The sequence below is a fragment of the Bidens hawaiensis genome, unplaced genomic scaffold (assembly GCF_021521415.1).
Source record: "Bidens hawaiensis isolate Kalapana, Puna unplaced genomic scaffold, B.hawaiensis_p1.1 tig00047568_1, whole genome shotgun sequence".
Lineage (NCBI taxonomy): Eukaryota > Viridiplantae > Streptophyta > Magnoliopsida > Asterales > Asteraceae > Bidens > Bidens hawaiensis.
The window spans coordinates 37,811-52,708 of NW_027498509.1; the positions used below are offsets into that span (position 1 = coordinate 37,811).

At 34.9% G+C, this 14,898-nt stretch overlaps 1 protein-coding gene across 1 annotated transcript; it reads left to right on the top strand.

Annotated features, from left to right (window-relative positions):
- Positions 1-1,824: 1,824 nt before the first annotated feature.
- On the top strand, positions 1,825-4,461 carry LOC143597092 (ATP-citrate synthase beta chain protein 2-like). The gene is made up of 5 exons (XM_077075688.1): positions 1,825-2,047; positions 2,145-2,247; positions 2,330-2,395; positions 2,464-2,587; positions 2,708-4,461. Exons 1-3 carry the CDS (start codon positions 1,949-1,951, stop codon positions 2,374-2,376), a joined length of 249 nt encoding a protein of 82 aa, XP_076931803.1. The 5' UTR covers positions 1,825-1,948; the 3' UTR covers positions 2,377-2,395; positions 2,464-2,587; positions 2,708-4,461.
- Positions 4,462-14,898: the final 10,437 nt, after the last annotated feature.

Sequence of the window (14,898 nt, forward strand, 5' to 3'; positions counted from 1 at the left end):
TGTAGTTCTCATAAGATGCAATGAAGGAGGCATAAAGAGCAAACTGTTGTTTAGCTGATTTCACACTCATAGGCATCTGTGAGTAGTTCTTGCTTGAAGCATTGGTTGAGAAATTACCAGATGTGGTTTGAGGTTTTGAGGAACTACTACCTCCTGCTACAAAACATACGTCACCATCCATATTGAGAATCACATAACCATCTGGAGTGGAGTTTGGTTCCCCCTTTGAGTAGTAGGCATTGGATTCTGTTTTTGAACTTGAGTTTGAAGTGACCTTAGCACCATACATTCCCGGATCCTGAACCTGATCAGTAGATGTCTCCTTTCGAGCCATGTTAAGTTCAAAATTCTGTAACTTATTTACCACTGTCTCCAAATCAATCTTCTCAAAGTCCTTATCTTCTCACATCAGAACTGTGTACATCTCCCATTTTGGTGGGAGAGCATCAAGAAGCTTTTCCACTATCTCTTCTTCCTTGTATTCAATGGAGTAGTTACTTAGCTCGGTCATCGGATGATAATATCGTGTGATTATGTCATCAAGTGATTTTTTTTCAGATACTTGAATACGGAGAATTGAGTTTTCAGCAGCTTTGTCTTGGAGGTACTTATCCCAACATTTCCTTCATATCTATTCTCTAGTGCTTCCCATAGCTCTCTAGCAGTTTTGTATTTTTTGAAAGTATGTAGAATCTCTTGTGGAAGTTCCATTGTTATAGCTGCATGCGCTTTACTTTCTGCCTCATACATTTTCTTTTCATTATCTTCCATCTTACTGTACTTCTTAATCTGTTCACGACCCTCAAACAAGGACGTTGGAGGAATGTACCCGTCTTGAATGCAAACCCACATCTTTGCGTCTTGATACTTCACATACTGTTCAAATCTATCTTTCCATGCAACGAAATCGGTACCCTTAAGCAGTTTTGGAGCTTTAGTTGCTGAACCGGCTTCAACCTCCATCTTTACCAACTCTGTGATGTTTATCGAAGTCATAGTTGAAAGAATGGTGATTCAAGAGTCAAAAACAGAATTATGTGAACACCAATGGCGGAGTTATGACAACTTCGCTTGTCCCCTAACTTCGTTTGGACCTAACTTCGCTTGGACCTTAACTTCGTTTGGACCTTAAATTCGCTTGGACCTTAACTTCACTTAAACCCTACGTTCTGTGACGGCAAGTTCGCCCAAAGAACAAAGGTTTTTGCAGGTTTGGTTAGGTTGATTGCGAGGGACGCGAGGGTGATTTGGAGGTTTATTTTATGAGGGAAGAGGGGCAAAGGACAAAAAACGAGGTATATCAACGTAAACACGTTCCGCGAATAGTCCAACGGAACGATCTTAACACTCGTTTGATAATCCCGAACCACACAATCACGAGCAAAATGCTCTGATACCAATTGTAGGTTCCCAGCCGGATCTACACAGGAGTATCTCGTAACACGAGGGTGCGGAATCCCCATGTAATACGATACGAATGTAAGACAAGTAATACGTTGAATCGGTAAAACAAACACACTGGATAATACTGTAAACTTGATATATTGCTTATCGCCAACACGTGATACACAAGATCACAAAAACAACTCGTTTCGCAAAACTCAAACACAAAAGCCGAAGTTGAGGTATATATAAGCCTCGACAACTTCGCCTAACATGCTAGGTGAAGTTGTCATAACTTCGCTACACCCATAAGTTCGCCTACATCCTAAGCGAACATGTAAAACAATATTCAACACTAAACAAACTAAAACGATTACAGACACAGATAAAACACAAGATACTGAACTACTGACATCATGCACCAAAACAGATGCCCATTCCTGTAATATCTTTTCTAGATATTTGTGATACTTAAGTTCATATGTTGGTTTATTTATGTTATATCTTTATAATTTTTGATGTGGAAAATATTTGATTTACATTAGCTATACATTGAGGGAGTACGATGGCGACCGGACAAATATTCTCCCGTACCACACAAGCATTGTTCTATAACTATAAGCAGTTACCGAGTCAACGCATGCTTGATTTTGACTTCCTTTTGGTGTGTCACATTTACCTAACTAACATTCTTTTTTATTTAACTTTAAATATTCATCAGTTAACTAATGTCATATAAACTTTTGTATTATTGTTTTAAGGGCGGGAAACGCCTTCAGTTGCGGGAATCATCAACCCCGGTGTCGAGGGATTTCAGAAATTATTCTTTGGCCAAGAAGAAATCGCCATACCAGTACATTCAACGTATGTTTTACATATATATTTCTGATTGTGATAACATAATAGTTAATAGCAAATTATTTTATATTTTACCTTCATATTGCAGCATTGAATCAGCTTGTGTTGCGCACCCTACTACTGATGTATTCATAAACTTTGCATCATTTAGAAGGTTAGTTTTAAGTTATTATAAAGATTTATTATTTTATTATGATTATTGATATTTGGAAATGTATACAGTGCGGTTGCTTCATCAAAAATTGCTCTAAAACAACCTACAATTAGAGTTGTCGCTATTATAGCTGAGGGTGTTCCCGAATTAGACACCAAAGATTTAATTTTTAATGCACGGTTGAACAATAAGGTTCGGATTTCAATTGTTGGTTAAGTTTGAGCATGGGCCAGGGTTGTTACGAGGTCATTACTTGGCATGTTGTAGTTTGCACATGTATGTGTCTAAGTTAGGTAGTGATTGTGGTTGCAGGTTGTTATTGGGCCCGCAACGGTTGGTGGTACAATTAACCTACTCCAATTGTGAATGAATTAGGGATTTCTACTCTTATGAGTTTTATGAAATGCTTGAACCAAACTCACATCAATTTAAAGATGAAATCAATATCAGTTTAGTTTTTGCTCTTAGATTTATGTTTTGGTTTTGGTTTTGGTTTGACTGTTGATTTGATTTTTCTGTAATTAATGTTTTGAGGTGAGCTGTTATTTTAGTTTTCCTTTTGTCTTAGGTTGAGAGTGTGGTTGCTATGTCAATGCTTTGGCACTTTTACTTTTGATAGATTATAGATATTAACTAACAATGGATTTTTAGTTGGTTTGATGCATTTTTATACCTGATTTGAAACCTAGAGTCTTTCCAATTAAATCTTTTTTGTTGTTTGCATTTGGTTTGAACATTCTGTTAGTTTTGATTGAGCCTACTTATTAATTGAAAGTAGAATTTTAGTAGAATATGTGTTGTGTAGTCTTTCATATTTGTTATTTTATTGGCCGTTTAGTTTTGTTATCTTTTGTAATATGTGTTGCATAAGTGTAGTTATTAGTTAAGGTGGTTCAATATTTTATTATGAAGTGAACAGATAATGCATATATATCTGTTGAATAAATATTTGTTATGTGATTCAAGTTTGTTGTGTCGGTCGTCTTTGTTTGTTGTTTGAAGGTGGTGGGGTATTTGCTACGTGTTTTACTAATAGGACAGCAGCAGCAAACAACATCGCTGATCAAGAAGGGCTAGCCGATATATAGCTGCAGTTTTGTATTCATTACTTGTATGTATTGCTAAGTTTAGTGACTTTGTGAACTATTTTTAAAACATATTTTGGTTGGTTCTAATGAAAATTGTTTATGTATTTTGGTTAGTTATAATGAAAGTTTTGGTCATTCAATACAATTATTAGGAGCTATGACTAAACATATATATTTCATTTACCACGAAATATAGAGGGTAAAATAGTCATTTTGTACAATCATTCAAATGTCCAAACAAACAACACTTTACTGGTTCAGCACTTACTGATTTAGATTCTCCTAATCATTAAGACCTCTTTCTGGTCCAGCACTTAATGGCTCAGCACTTGCCAAACAGCCCCTTAATATCATATTCAAAAGTTGTGGATCACTTTGGGAATGCAACTATTTGTTTAGATTTGGGTATCGTTTGTGAATATATGTTTATTGGTTTGTAAAAATTTTGTTTGTTGATCGGTTTGTTAAAACATTTTTAGGTTTCAAATAGAGGTTATTAATATTAATTTTCGTATGCACAATCTTCGGTGTATATTGTCAATTTGGGATGTGTTCTAGAATCTCTCTACTAATAGTTTGAAATAACTAAAGAATTTTTGAGTTTGAAATAACTGTGAATCACTTCATCATTTTAACAAGTTAAGGTCTACATATTTATTCTTTAATAGGTTTAATGTTTTGGTCAACTTTCCAAAAGAGTGTATGAACCAAAAAAGGCTTTTGTGAAGTTTTGTCCTTATGCTTTTGTTTTTTTACCTTTTCGTTTGAGCAAGTGTTCTTTTGAGTTCATATTGGACAAACAAAATTAAATCACAAAGTTGGGTTTATGCACCACGTGACTTTCATTTCTATCACTAAGACTAAGTCAAACAATGTCAAGAAAGTGATATGTCATAAGCATTGGTAAATTCAAATATCAAATCATGAGTTCATGACATGTCATAAGCATTGGTAAATTCAAATATCAAATCATGAATTAATCCACCCTATTTATTTATATAACTTTACATTTAGTTTATTAGGTTATTTATATATAAACTTTACATTTAGTTTATTAGTTGATTAAAAAAACCATGTTAAAAATATTTTATTTAATATAATATTTCAATTACATAATTAAGTTTATGTACATATTATATAAAACCTGTCATGAGCTTCACATTTTTTAACAACAAATTTTACACATCTATGCTATTTTACACTCATAAACTAAACTACGTTTTTGTCTAGCTTTGCGTTGGTTTGTCATTATTCAAAGTATTAAATCTTTACATTTTTATTTGTATGAAAGATATTAATCATATTACTCCCTTCGTCTCTTTGAAAGTGTCCACATTTCCTTTTTAGTTTGTCCCATTATAAATATCTACTTTCAAACTTTATAAATTAATTTCCAAATTTACCCTTAAAATACAATCATTTCAACTTTCTTAAATTTTGCTTTTTATATATGTTAAGGGCATTATAGTAACTTGTTAAGAAAAAAGTGTAATAATTAAAACTTTCTTAAATTTTGTGTTTTTCAAACCATGACACTTATAGAGAGACGGAGGGACTACTACCTATTTTGCACAAATATTGCGTGAAGACAATAATTTGACTCATTTCAGAAAAAAAGATGATTCATTTTGGCATTTTCAAGTTTCATCTAGCATTCTCTTTCACCATGGGCTTCAAATTTGACAAAAGAATGTTTCTGGGTTGATAGAAAATCAAGAACGAGAAGTACAAAAGGAAGTGGAATGCACATTATTTTTGTTCTTATATCTTTAACGTTTAATGTATAGTAAAACCTTTAATGTATTGCAGTTTCAACTTTTTTCTTAATAGATTCAAAATATTAAAGACATTTTTTATAAACTATATATACCAAAATATCAAATTACTGCTTCTAAATCTGAGACATGGAATTTTGTTTTGGTCAACACCGTAGTAAGTTCTATACATGCTTTACACAATAACAAATTTAACATTTAAGCAAGACACGTTCAAATCTTTTCATTTCATTTACTTTATTATATCTTATTTTTATGTTTTAATTTCCATAAATCATTTTATTTATATGTTTAAAATATATTTTTTTCAACTCAAGTGCCACACCACCTTAATATTTGAAATATTGTGTTTATATAAATCACAAAATGGTAGACGTAAAATTCTATTTGCTGAATATCGTATTAATTTGGAACTGGTGTTCTTAAAATAAAAAATTGAAAATGGAACCGACACGTCTTTAATTTTAGTTTAACTTGGTTACATATTAATTTGATTTTTTAAAAACTCATACATCATATTTATTAATATGTTCACAAATATTTTATAGTTTTTTGACTTTAAAGGACAAAAAAGTCTATAAAAATCTCTCTTTTTACTTTTTTGACTTTTCAAAATTTGAGTTGTGGGTCAACTATTGAGACAAATACATATTTTTAAACTTTTTCATCAAACTATTATGCAACACTCTTACCCGGACATATACTTCATGTTTTGTTTGATACATACCTAAAATAAATATATATTAATACTATATTTTGTTTAGTGGATTAATATATATTTTAAATGTTTGCCAAATTGTGAAACATACCTATTAGTAAGTTGGTTAATGAGAATTTATTTGAAAGTCTATTCTCATCCGATTCAAGATTAGCGTCTATTTTTTATATTTAGTGTTTTTAATGTTTGATCTGACATCCAACTTTAAAGTGGATACAAGTTTTCTGTCAAATCTTCTAGAGAAATATTTGTCACAAAGCTTCTACACTAAGATATGAAAGAAAGGTTTGTAAAGCGGAGACATGAATTTCTGTTTGGTGAACCTGTGGTGTTGACACAACAACAAATGAAAACCAGAAGCTATAAATGTCCAAGCCTGTTCATTTGAGTTACTTTGTTAAATGTTAATTTGATTATAAAATTTCATATATCATACTATTACTATGTTTAAAAATTATTTTTACAAAAAAAATATGATTTATAAACTTGATAGGAAATTTAAAATTAAGCACATAAATAACATAAATTAATTTAGTATGTTTACTTTATCCCTTTCATATTTCAAGTTAAATAGTTTTCAAATTGTTAACCATAATAATTATGATGTAATTTTGTAAATGATAATATGTTTGAAACTTTTTTGTCACCCGATTCAAAGGTCAAAATAGATTATTCGATAAAATCTTTAAATACAAACATCAAATTCTCTATAACAAGATGTTCAGAAATTAGTAAATGGAAACTATAACCTATATCTCTTAACACAATATATTTTTAATTGAATTTTATGGTTATATGTGAAATTGATTTTTATAAATTATACTTATTTTATTATATATTGTTATTAATATGTTTAAGAAAAGAAATCTTATCAACCCGTGTAGCACACGGGCATATAAGCTAGTATATATATATATACTGTATTACTCTATCTGTCCCTCTTTAAGTGTCATGATTTGAAAAACACAAAGTTCAAGGTAGATTGAATGATTACTTTTTTTGTTTATCAAATGACAGTAATGCTCTTGAAAATTAGGTCCGCAAATATTGTTTATTAATGATAGTTGTGTGTGTTTAAGGGTAAACTTGAAAATTAGCTAATAAATTTTGAAAGTGAGCCTTTGTAATGGGAAAAATAAAAAAGGAAATATAGACATTTTTAGACGGAGGGAGTAATATACATATATGAAGAACATAAAGGTCATTTCACTAGAAAATCTTAAAATTAAGAGTTTTCAACTCTTATAGCTTAAGGTATAATCTCTTATTCCATCAAATTCAAAGGCCCGCATCTCAAACCTACATATTCAAAATTCAAATTGAAAAAATGTCAACGCCTATCACACTCCAACCTAAGGCAAAAATGCTGGGGCGCGAACTAATTGCTCAGAGCTCTCAAGGTACTATCATGCAATAATTTGAAAATGACAATATCTATTAAATTAATTAAATATTCAAATAATCCAAAACAATTTCAAAAGACAAGTACAAATCATTAAAACAAAACAAATAAGTTCAAAATTTAAGTCTTGATATATTGTGTCTTGATAATATTTTTCTAATATAAGCAACATTAAATCTTCACCAATCATGCAATTAATTCAATCTAAACGTGCATATATATATAAAATAAAAAATATGCCTTTTTTTGATTAATAGTTGACTAATATGACCTTAATAGTCAAATTATTGATATTATGTTGCATTGATTTCAAATGAAAGTAAAAAAGAGCATAAATGTTGTTTGATCATATACCCATTAATGAACAAGATAAATAGGCTTGTGATGACGTTAACGCTTTTTTGCGCGTGGCCCGACCTAACCGAACTGTCTGTATATTCAGACCTACATAAGTAAACAGAGAACAAAGTAAGGTTAAGAGGTTAGTTTTTAGTTCCTTTTTTCGTATGTTGGTTTCGTGACGTTTGATAAAGAGAGGTCCAATATGGTTAATAGATGGTATAATCTGAGAAATCTAATGGTTTGCATGTGGTAGCCGGTAGGGGAAATATGGGTGTTTCGGTCAAAAATTGACAAAGCAATTTTTGATCAAATTAGTGCGTGAGGTGAAGTGCTTATCGATAATAAGGTTGAACACAAAGATATGATTACGAGGGAAAAAACCCTTGATTATGATAATCTTCGTTTCGGTCAAGAGTTTACAACTTAATCTTTAGTCGAATACATTCGGTTAAAGATTATGAGCTTAACTTTTGGTCGAATTACGCTTGATTATTATGATCTCTGGCACAAAAAACCCCCGGACGGTGAAAACTATCATCGTCGAGTTTATTAATATCGAAAACAAGTGTTTACAAAGGTTGGAGCTGATAGAATATCGAAAGCTAAGTGTTACAGTGATTGCTAGTAAGCTAGATCGTGAAAATGTGTGTGACCTATTGATATTATCAGCTCAATATATAATAAGAAGATTACAACTGTTATTCCGATTATTCCGGAAACCCTAGACTACTTCTTCAACAAGCCGTTACCGCCCATGTTGTTAGTTGACGAAGTTCAAATAGCATTCCGTTGTACTCCACATTCTTGTAAACATATGTAACACGTGATCTTATCTGTAAAATAGTTAGATAATATAGGACAATTGAATTAGTCAACGTACCTTCCTCAGAATAACCGCTTGAGTCAACATCCTTAAGTTAAGCTCAATTCTGAGGATAAAAATCCACACCCAACAATTGCCCCCAATTTTTACTGCGTGACAGCTGTAAAAATTTTAAATTTCAAATGCCATAATATCTCTGATATGTGAAATGACGTGCGCGGGAATCGAGGAGACTCTACAACCGTCCCTCTAGGTTATAATTAAAGCATTTTCCTTCTTCTACACCACAATCCTCTTCCACCGATTCACAATTAGGTTAGTTCTCATCTCTCATCTTCTTAATTTCTTGAAGTTTTTCTTTCGATCCATACTGAAGAAGAGAAAAAGAACCCCTCGTGCACCCAATCCTTTCTGTTTCGCAACCTCAGACGATTTCGTTGACCAAGGTCTCATTCCGGCGACCGATGAAGATCAATGCCTTTTCAAAGATTTAGATATTAGGTTTTTGAAAGAATCGGGTTTATTACCTGTCGAAACCGTCATTAGGCCATACGATCCCAAAGTCAAGGATGACTTTTCTTCTAAAACCTGGACCTGCTTCTTTTATTATCCCTTTTCGATTGGCCTTTCATATCCGTTTCCCCCGTTTATACAAGAGTTCTTTGACGTGACCGGATTCTCGTACTCACAAGTTATGCCAATGGTGTGGAGGGTTTTGGCAACAGCAGACCGTCTGAAAAAAATTCAGGGACTATCCATTGGTGTGCCTGAGATCGCCCCAACTTATAACCTTCTGTCAGGTCGCGCTTAGAATCGGATCTTAATCAATCATGTCATAACTCACACAAAATTAATCGTGTTGACAAGAGAGTTAATGACGGGTTACTACGTTTAGAAAAATGACCGTTTGTTAAAGGCGGAATCAATAACAAACATACGGTTGCAATGAATATTCAAAATACGAGGACACACGAAGGATTCACTCAAAAGATTTCCATTTATATAACGTTAATCATACAAAAGGATAATCGATTTAGGGTTTAGGAGGAATCCTAGGACAGCCGTCACACACAATATTCTCTTAATTAATGTGTCGGTCTTATCCACTCGTATATTCTGTCTGTCTCGTGTCTTTCGTCGTGCCCTAATTATTCTATTTATAGCCCTGCCAACCTAAGACAGGCTGTCATTCCTTCTAGAAACCCTATCCGATAGTACATACTCAATTTACATATTCAAAAATATACTAAGTGTAAAACAAGTCTTCCGGGTAAGCTTTTCATTAAACTTCAGTCTCCGAGTACGCAGTGTACTCGGCCTTCCTTCAGACTTGGTAAACATAGAAGTGTACTCGGAATCAGTTTCTGGGTAGACTTTACTTAGAGAATATTTTACCAAGTAAAATATTCACCGAGTAGACTTCAATCTTCTTGGACTTATCAAATTTTGCTCGACAAATCCTCACGAGCAACCTTGTTCTTCTATGATCCTGTTCGGCTCTTTGTTAGTTGAATAACTTATTTGATAAGGCGTACTCGGGAGTACATACCTTACTCGAGCAGAACCTTACTCGATATAACTTAGAGATATTCCATCAACTCATCAAGTATACTCGGACCATAATTATTAAATAATACCTTGCCTGGTCTTCCAATTACTTGGCTTCTTGGACTTGGTTGACCATACCTTACTCGGAAGAGTAAAATACTTGGTCTTGAAGAACAACCCTGCTTGACAAAGTGAACCTTACTCGGATATGCCAAATAGATGAACCTTACTCGGAAATCACCAAAAAGCATACCTTGCTCGGATATCCACTTAAGAAGATTCTTTGAAGTAAACCGTGCCCGGAAGGCAAAATCTCGTACTCGGCTAAGTAAAAGCTTACTCGAAGGTCCAAGGTGTACCCGGATTCAATACTTAGCAGTTTCTGAGAAGGTTGAGAAGATTCCAATCTTCAATATTCTTCAATTAGGTCAAATCTTCTCATTTGGGTCAAACTTTTGACCCAACAATCTCCCCCTAGATTGGAACACCTCAGCTGACCCAAAACACTCTATGGTTACTTACACTTAGTAAAATACACATCAAATTTCGTAATTGAATTACATAAGTAAAAAATTACATAATCAAAGGTTTGTCCGAAGACATTACAAAGCAAAGCCTATTCTATCTCATTTGTCTTTTCCTATCATTGTAGGCTGCTTGTCTTCTCAGCTGGATCACAGATGCTGCCCTTTCTCTGAATATATTGAGCACTTGGTAGTGAATGTGTCCTTCTTGTAACACCAAGTCTCTTATATCAGCAAGATCATCATTATGTAGGCATGTCAGATCTGCATCCTTCTTAATTGTTGCCAAGGCCTTCCCATCTTAATTCCTCAGCACATAGTGGCCAGTGTCTTCTCTGTATTCAACTTCTGTAATGACACCATTTTTCTGCACTGTGTAATTCGGCCTTCTCATCCTTCTTCCCAAGCTTATACAAGTCTCCATGTTGGACAGAGGATTTTGATCTCGAACTCTCATCTGGAAGTTCAGCTCAGCCCTGTCCATTTTCTTCAGTTTTTCTGACCTCCTTGACTTGTGAAGTTGAATCTGTCTCCAACTTCTCTTTTCTTTTAAAAATTTGAAGCCATCAGCCGCCTGTTCTTGCAGATACTTAGATAAGTCATTCATTTGTCTTCCTGCTGATCTGTCTCTGTCCCTGAAATCATATAAGTGAAGTGACTCCATTCTTCTTAGTTGTTCTTCTTTGTATTCTCTGAAATCACTTCTTACAACCATCTCCCTTAACTGCCTACTTTCCATTATGACTTTCAAAGAATCAGTAACTGAGTCATAGTAAAGCTCTCTTGGTAGATCCACATCAGACTGTGGTCCATATGATCTTTGTTGTGCAGAGCTACTTGACTCACCTCTTCCACCATGACCTCTTCCTCTAGGGAATTTCTGATGAAATGGAGGTCTAATAGGAATTGACTTTCTTGGCTTTTCAGGACCCAAATTAAAGAATTTTCTGTATGTGGCATCCACCATTTCAGTTGGTAAATTTTCAAGCTCTCTCACATTCACCCCATGCTTGTGAAGCTCATTTAACATCTTTGCCATCCCCACTGTATTTGCTGATCTTGCTGGTACAAACCTGCCATCTGCATAATACCTAGGGTTTTCACCCTCCTTTAAGGCCTTTTCCCATTCTGCCTTCTGGATATAAAATAGGTCTTTCAGATCAACCTTTTCCAGGGCATTGAAATCAGCTTCAGTCATGCCTCTTTGATGTATCATTATGTTCCTGAGGATGTTTATCATTTCCTCATTTTCCCATGGCAAGAACTTCTCTTCATCAGACTCATGCTCAGGCTGTTCTGGCTGAAGGATAGGAGTTTCAGCAATTTTCTCTAGTTCCTTCTCTTTCTCACTCACAGTCCTGATTCTTCTTCTTTTCACAGGTGGCTCATCATCAGTTTATTTCATAATTGAGCTCTCAGTATAGACCCTTTTCATCTCTTTCTGTTTCAATTTGGAATATTGGTCAAATACTGCCTCTTTGCTTAAGTTTCTCACAACTTCAGGCTTTATCCCTTTCTCAATCAGATAACCACACATTCCATCATACTTTTTCTTTAATTCTTCCAGCTCAACCCTGTCATCCTTTTTAACAAATTTTTCTGACACTATATCTTTCTCACTTTTGTACAGATCTTCAATTTGATCAACAGTGTATCTTTCTAAAGCAGCTTCAGGATACCCTCTAACCTTCAAAAAGATTTTATAGTGCTCAGTGTTTTTCTTTCTTTTCTCAACCTTCTTTAGGACTTCCTCTGCATTTATTTCAATTTTGCCCCTTTGAATATAAGTCATTTCAGCTTGAGGGGTCTCAGCATTGGAGCTTGTGTCAACTTTCTCACCTCCTTGATCAGGGTGATCATCACCCTTTCCATCAGACTCCTCAGAGTCATCCTCCTCATCATCTGATAGATCATTCATGGTATCTATCTTTGGTTCATTAGAGGCAGGATGCTCTGGTTCAGCAATATCACTATCATGAACCTCAACTTCAGGGACATCAACATCAGGTACCCCCGGTAATTTTTCTCCTGGTTTCAGTGTTTTCAAGGGGATTGCCCTGATTGGTTCATCAACAGTCTGTTCAGCAGATTTCTTTCTTCTTTGATAGGTCTTTTCTTATCTTCTTTCTCCCCAGTTACTAGCAGGGTTCTTTTTCATGTCTTCTTTTACTTGATCAACCCATTTCTTAGCAGCTTCAGATGCAATTGACTCCCTAATCTCTTCAGGTATAATCATGTCAGTGTGAAGATTGGTTGATGGTTCAGCAATCTGCTCTTGTTGCACTTGAAACTTGTTAACCACCTTTCTCAAAGAGTCATCAACCTCTTGAGTTTTGTTCATATTCACCAGTATTTCAATAACCTCTTGATCTGCCACATCTTGAAATATTTCTTTTGCTACATTGGCTTCATTGATCAATAGGTCCTGTTGTGCCAACTCTTCTTCAGTCAAGGAATGGGCAATTGCTTCCCTTTCCATTGACTCTTTAACCAGTCTTTCTCTCTCAGCAAGAGCTAGCAGCAGCAGTATCAACAAAGGATACATCTTTCTCAACATATACAGCAGGCTCATCCTCTGTTGCTATCATTTTACCCTTTTCTTTTCTTCTCATCACCTGTTCTTCATCCTCTTGTTCATCACTTTCAAACTTATCAATCTCTTTGAATAAGTCTTCCAATTCAGAGTCATGCTCTACCCTCTTGGAACTAGCTTCTTGATCATCAATTGGCTTAGTGTATTCTAGTTCCTCAGTAGCAGCATTCACATTCACATTCTCAACAGTCAGTTCTTCATCAATAATCTCAGTCAACTCTTCTGTCAGCACATTCTCAACATCATCATTCACATTCATTACAGATTCATCACTTTCATCATATTCATTCATGATCCTCATCAAACCATCAATATTTTCAGCACTTTCAGCATCAGTCTCTTGATCCATATTCTCCCCCTGTTTTGGGGCAGCTGAGCTCTTCTCAACCTCCTGCACCAGGGTTTGAATCATCAGTTCAGCCTCAGCTAGCTTTTTCAACAATATTTCATTTTCATTTGTCAGCTCTTCATTCTTTCTACTCAACTCAGCATTTTCATCCCTAACCTCCTCAACTCTCCTCTTTAGCTCATCATTCTCCAACATTAGTTCAATATTTCTTTGAAGTGTGTTTTCTTGTTGGCTTGAAGGTGGGGTTGTAGGTAATGATTCATAAGTGGGTTGTTCAGTGATGGATGGGGATTGTGTGTGTTGTGTGGAGGTTTCTGGTTGTTCTATGTTGAAAGATTGAGGTGGTGTTTGATGTGGTGAAGTATGTGGTGGTGATTGTGGTAGTGTAGGGATAGGTTGTTCAAGTTCTTCATGTTGCTCCCCCTGTACTTGTGCCATAATCTCCATATCCAGACCATCTCCCCCATCATTTCCATCTTCATCATCATCAGAGTCTCCTCCAGCACTCTCATTATCACTCCCTTCTTCCTCCTCTGAGCTCAGCTCAGGTACAGGCATAACAGCCAAATCATGGTTTAACAACCATGGCAGAATTTCCAATGAAATATATGCATCAAAATTGTTAGAAACACCAGGATTCTTTATTCTCTTGTATGCATCGGGATCTTGCAGTTTGTGGGTGGTTCCAATTGTTGGTAAATCATGCAGTGTGCTATTAAATATGATCTGCAGGAATCTCGGGTACTGTAAAAATCTTTTGCTTTCTGGTTTCTTCAGATTCCTCACTAGCCCATCAAAAATCATCTTGGAAAAATTAAATGGCAGATCAAAAATTGTACCAACGGTGGCATTTGCTAGATCAAGGCTCATCAGAGTCCATGATCCCTTTCTTGGAGCAAATCCATGAATAATGTGGTGAATCAGAAATCTGTACAGCATCAGAAATAAACCCTTCTGAAACTGTCCCTCATGAACATTTCCTTGATACCCCATTGTTTCTCTGAAAATCTTCAACAGATGCTTTGTATCGAAGCTGATGTGATTGTGATCATCGTCATTCAGTCTTAAACACCTTCTTATCATCCTTTCAGTAATATGAATCTCTTGTCTGGCCACGATCGCCTCGATTCGTCTTTCATTACCGTCTTCAACAAGCTCTGCTGATCTCCAGAAATCCAAAGAGTGATTTCTGTGATAATCGGGCATTCAGTTAGTGCAAAGCTAATGTTTGACCGTGCCATCCATAGGATCATCCGAGCCATCAGTTCATTCTCTGGTGTTACTTGAAGTAGTGCGCACATATTGTGCTTTGGCTCAAACACATACTTCGGCTCGTTGTCT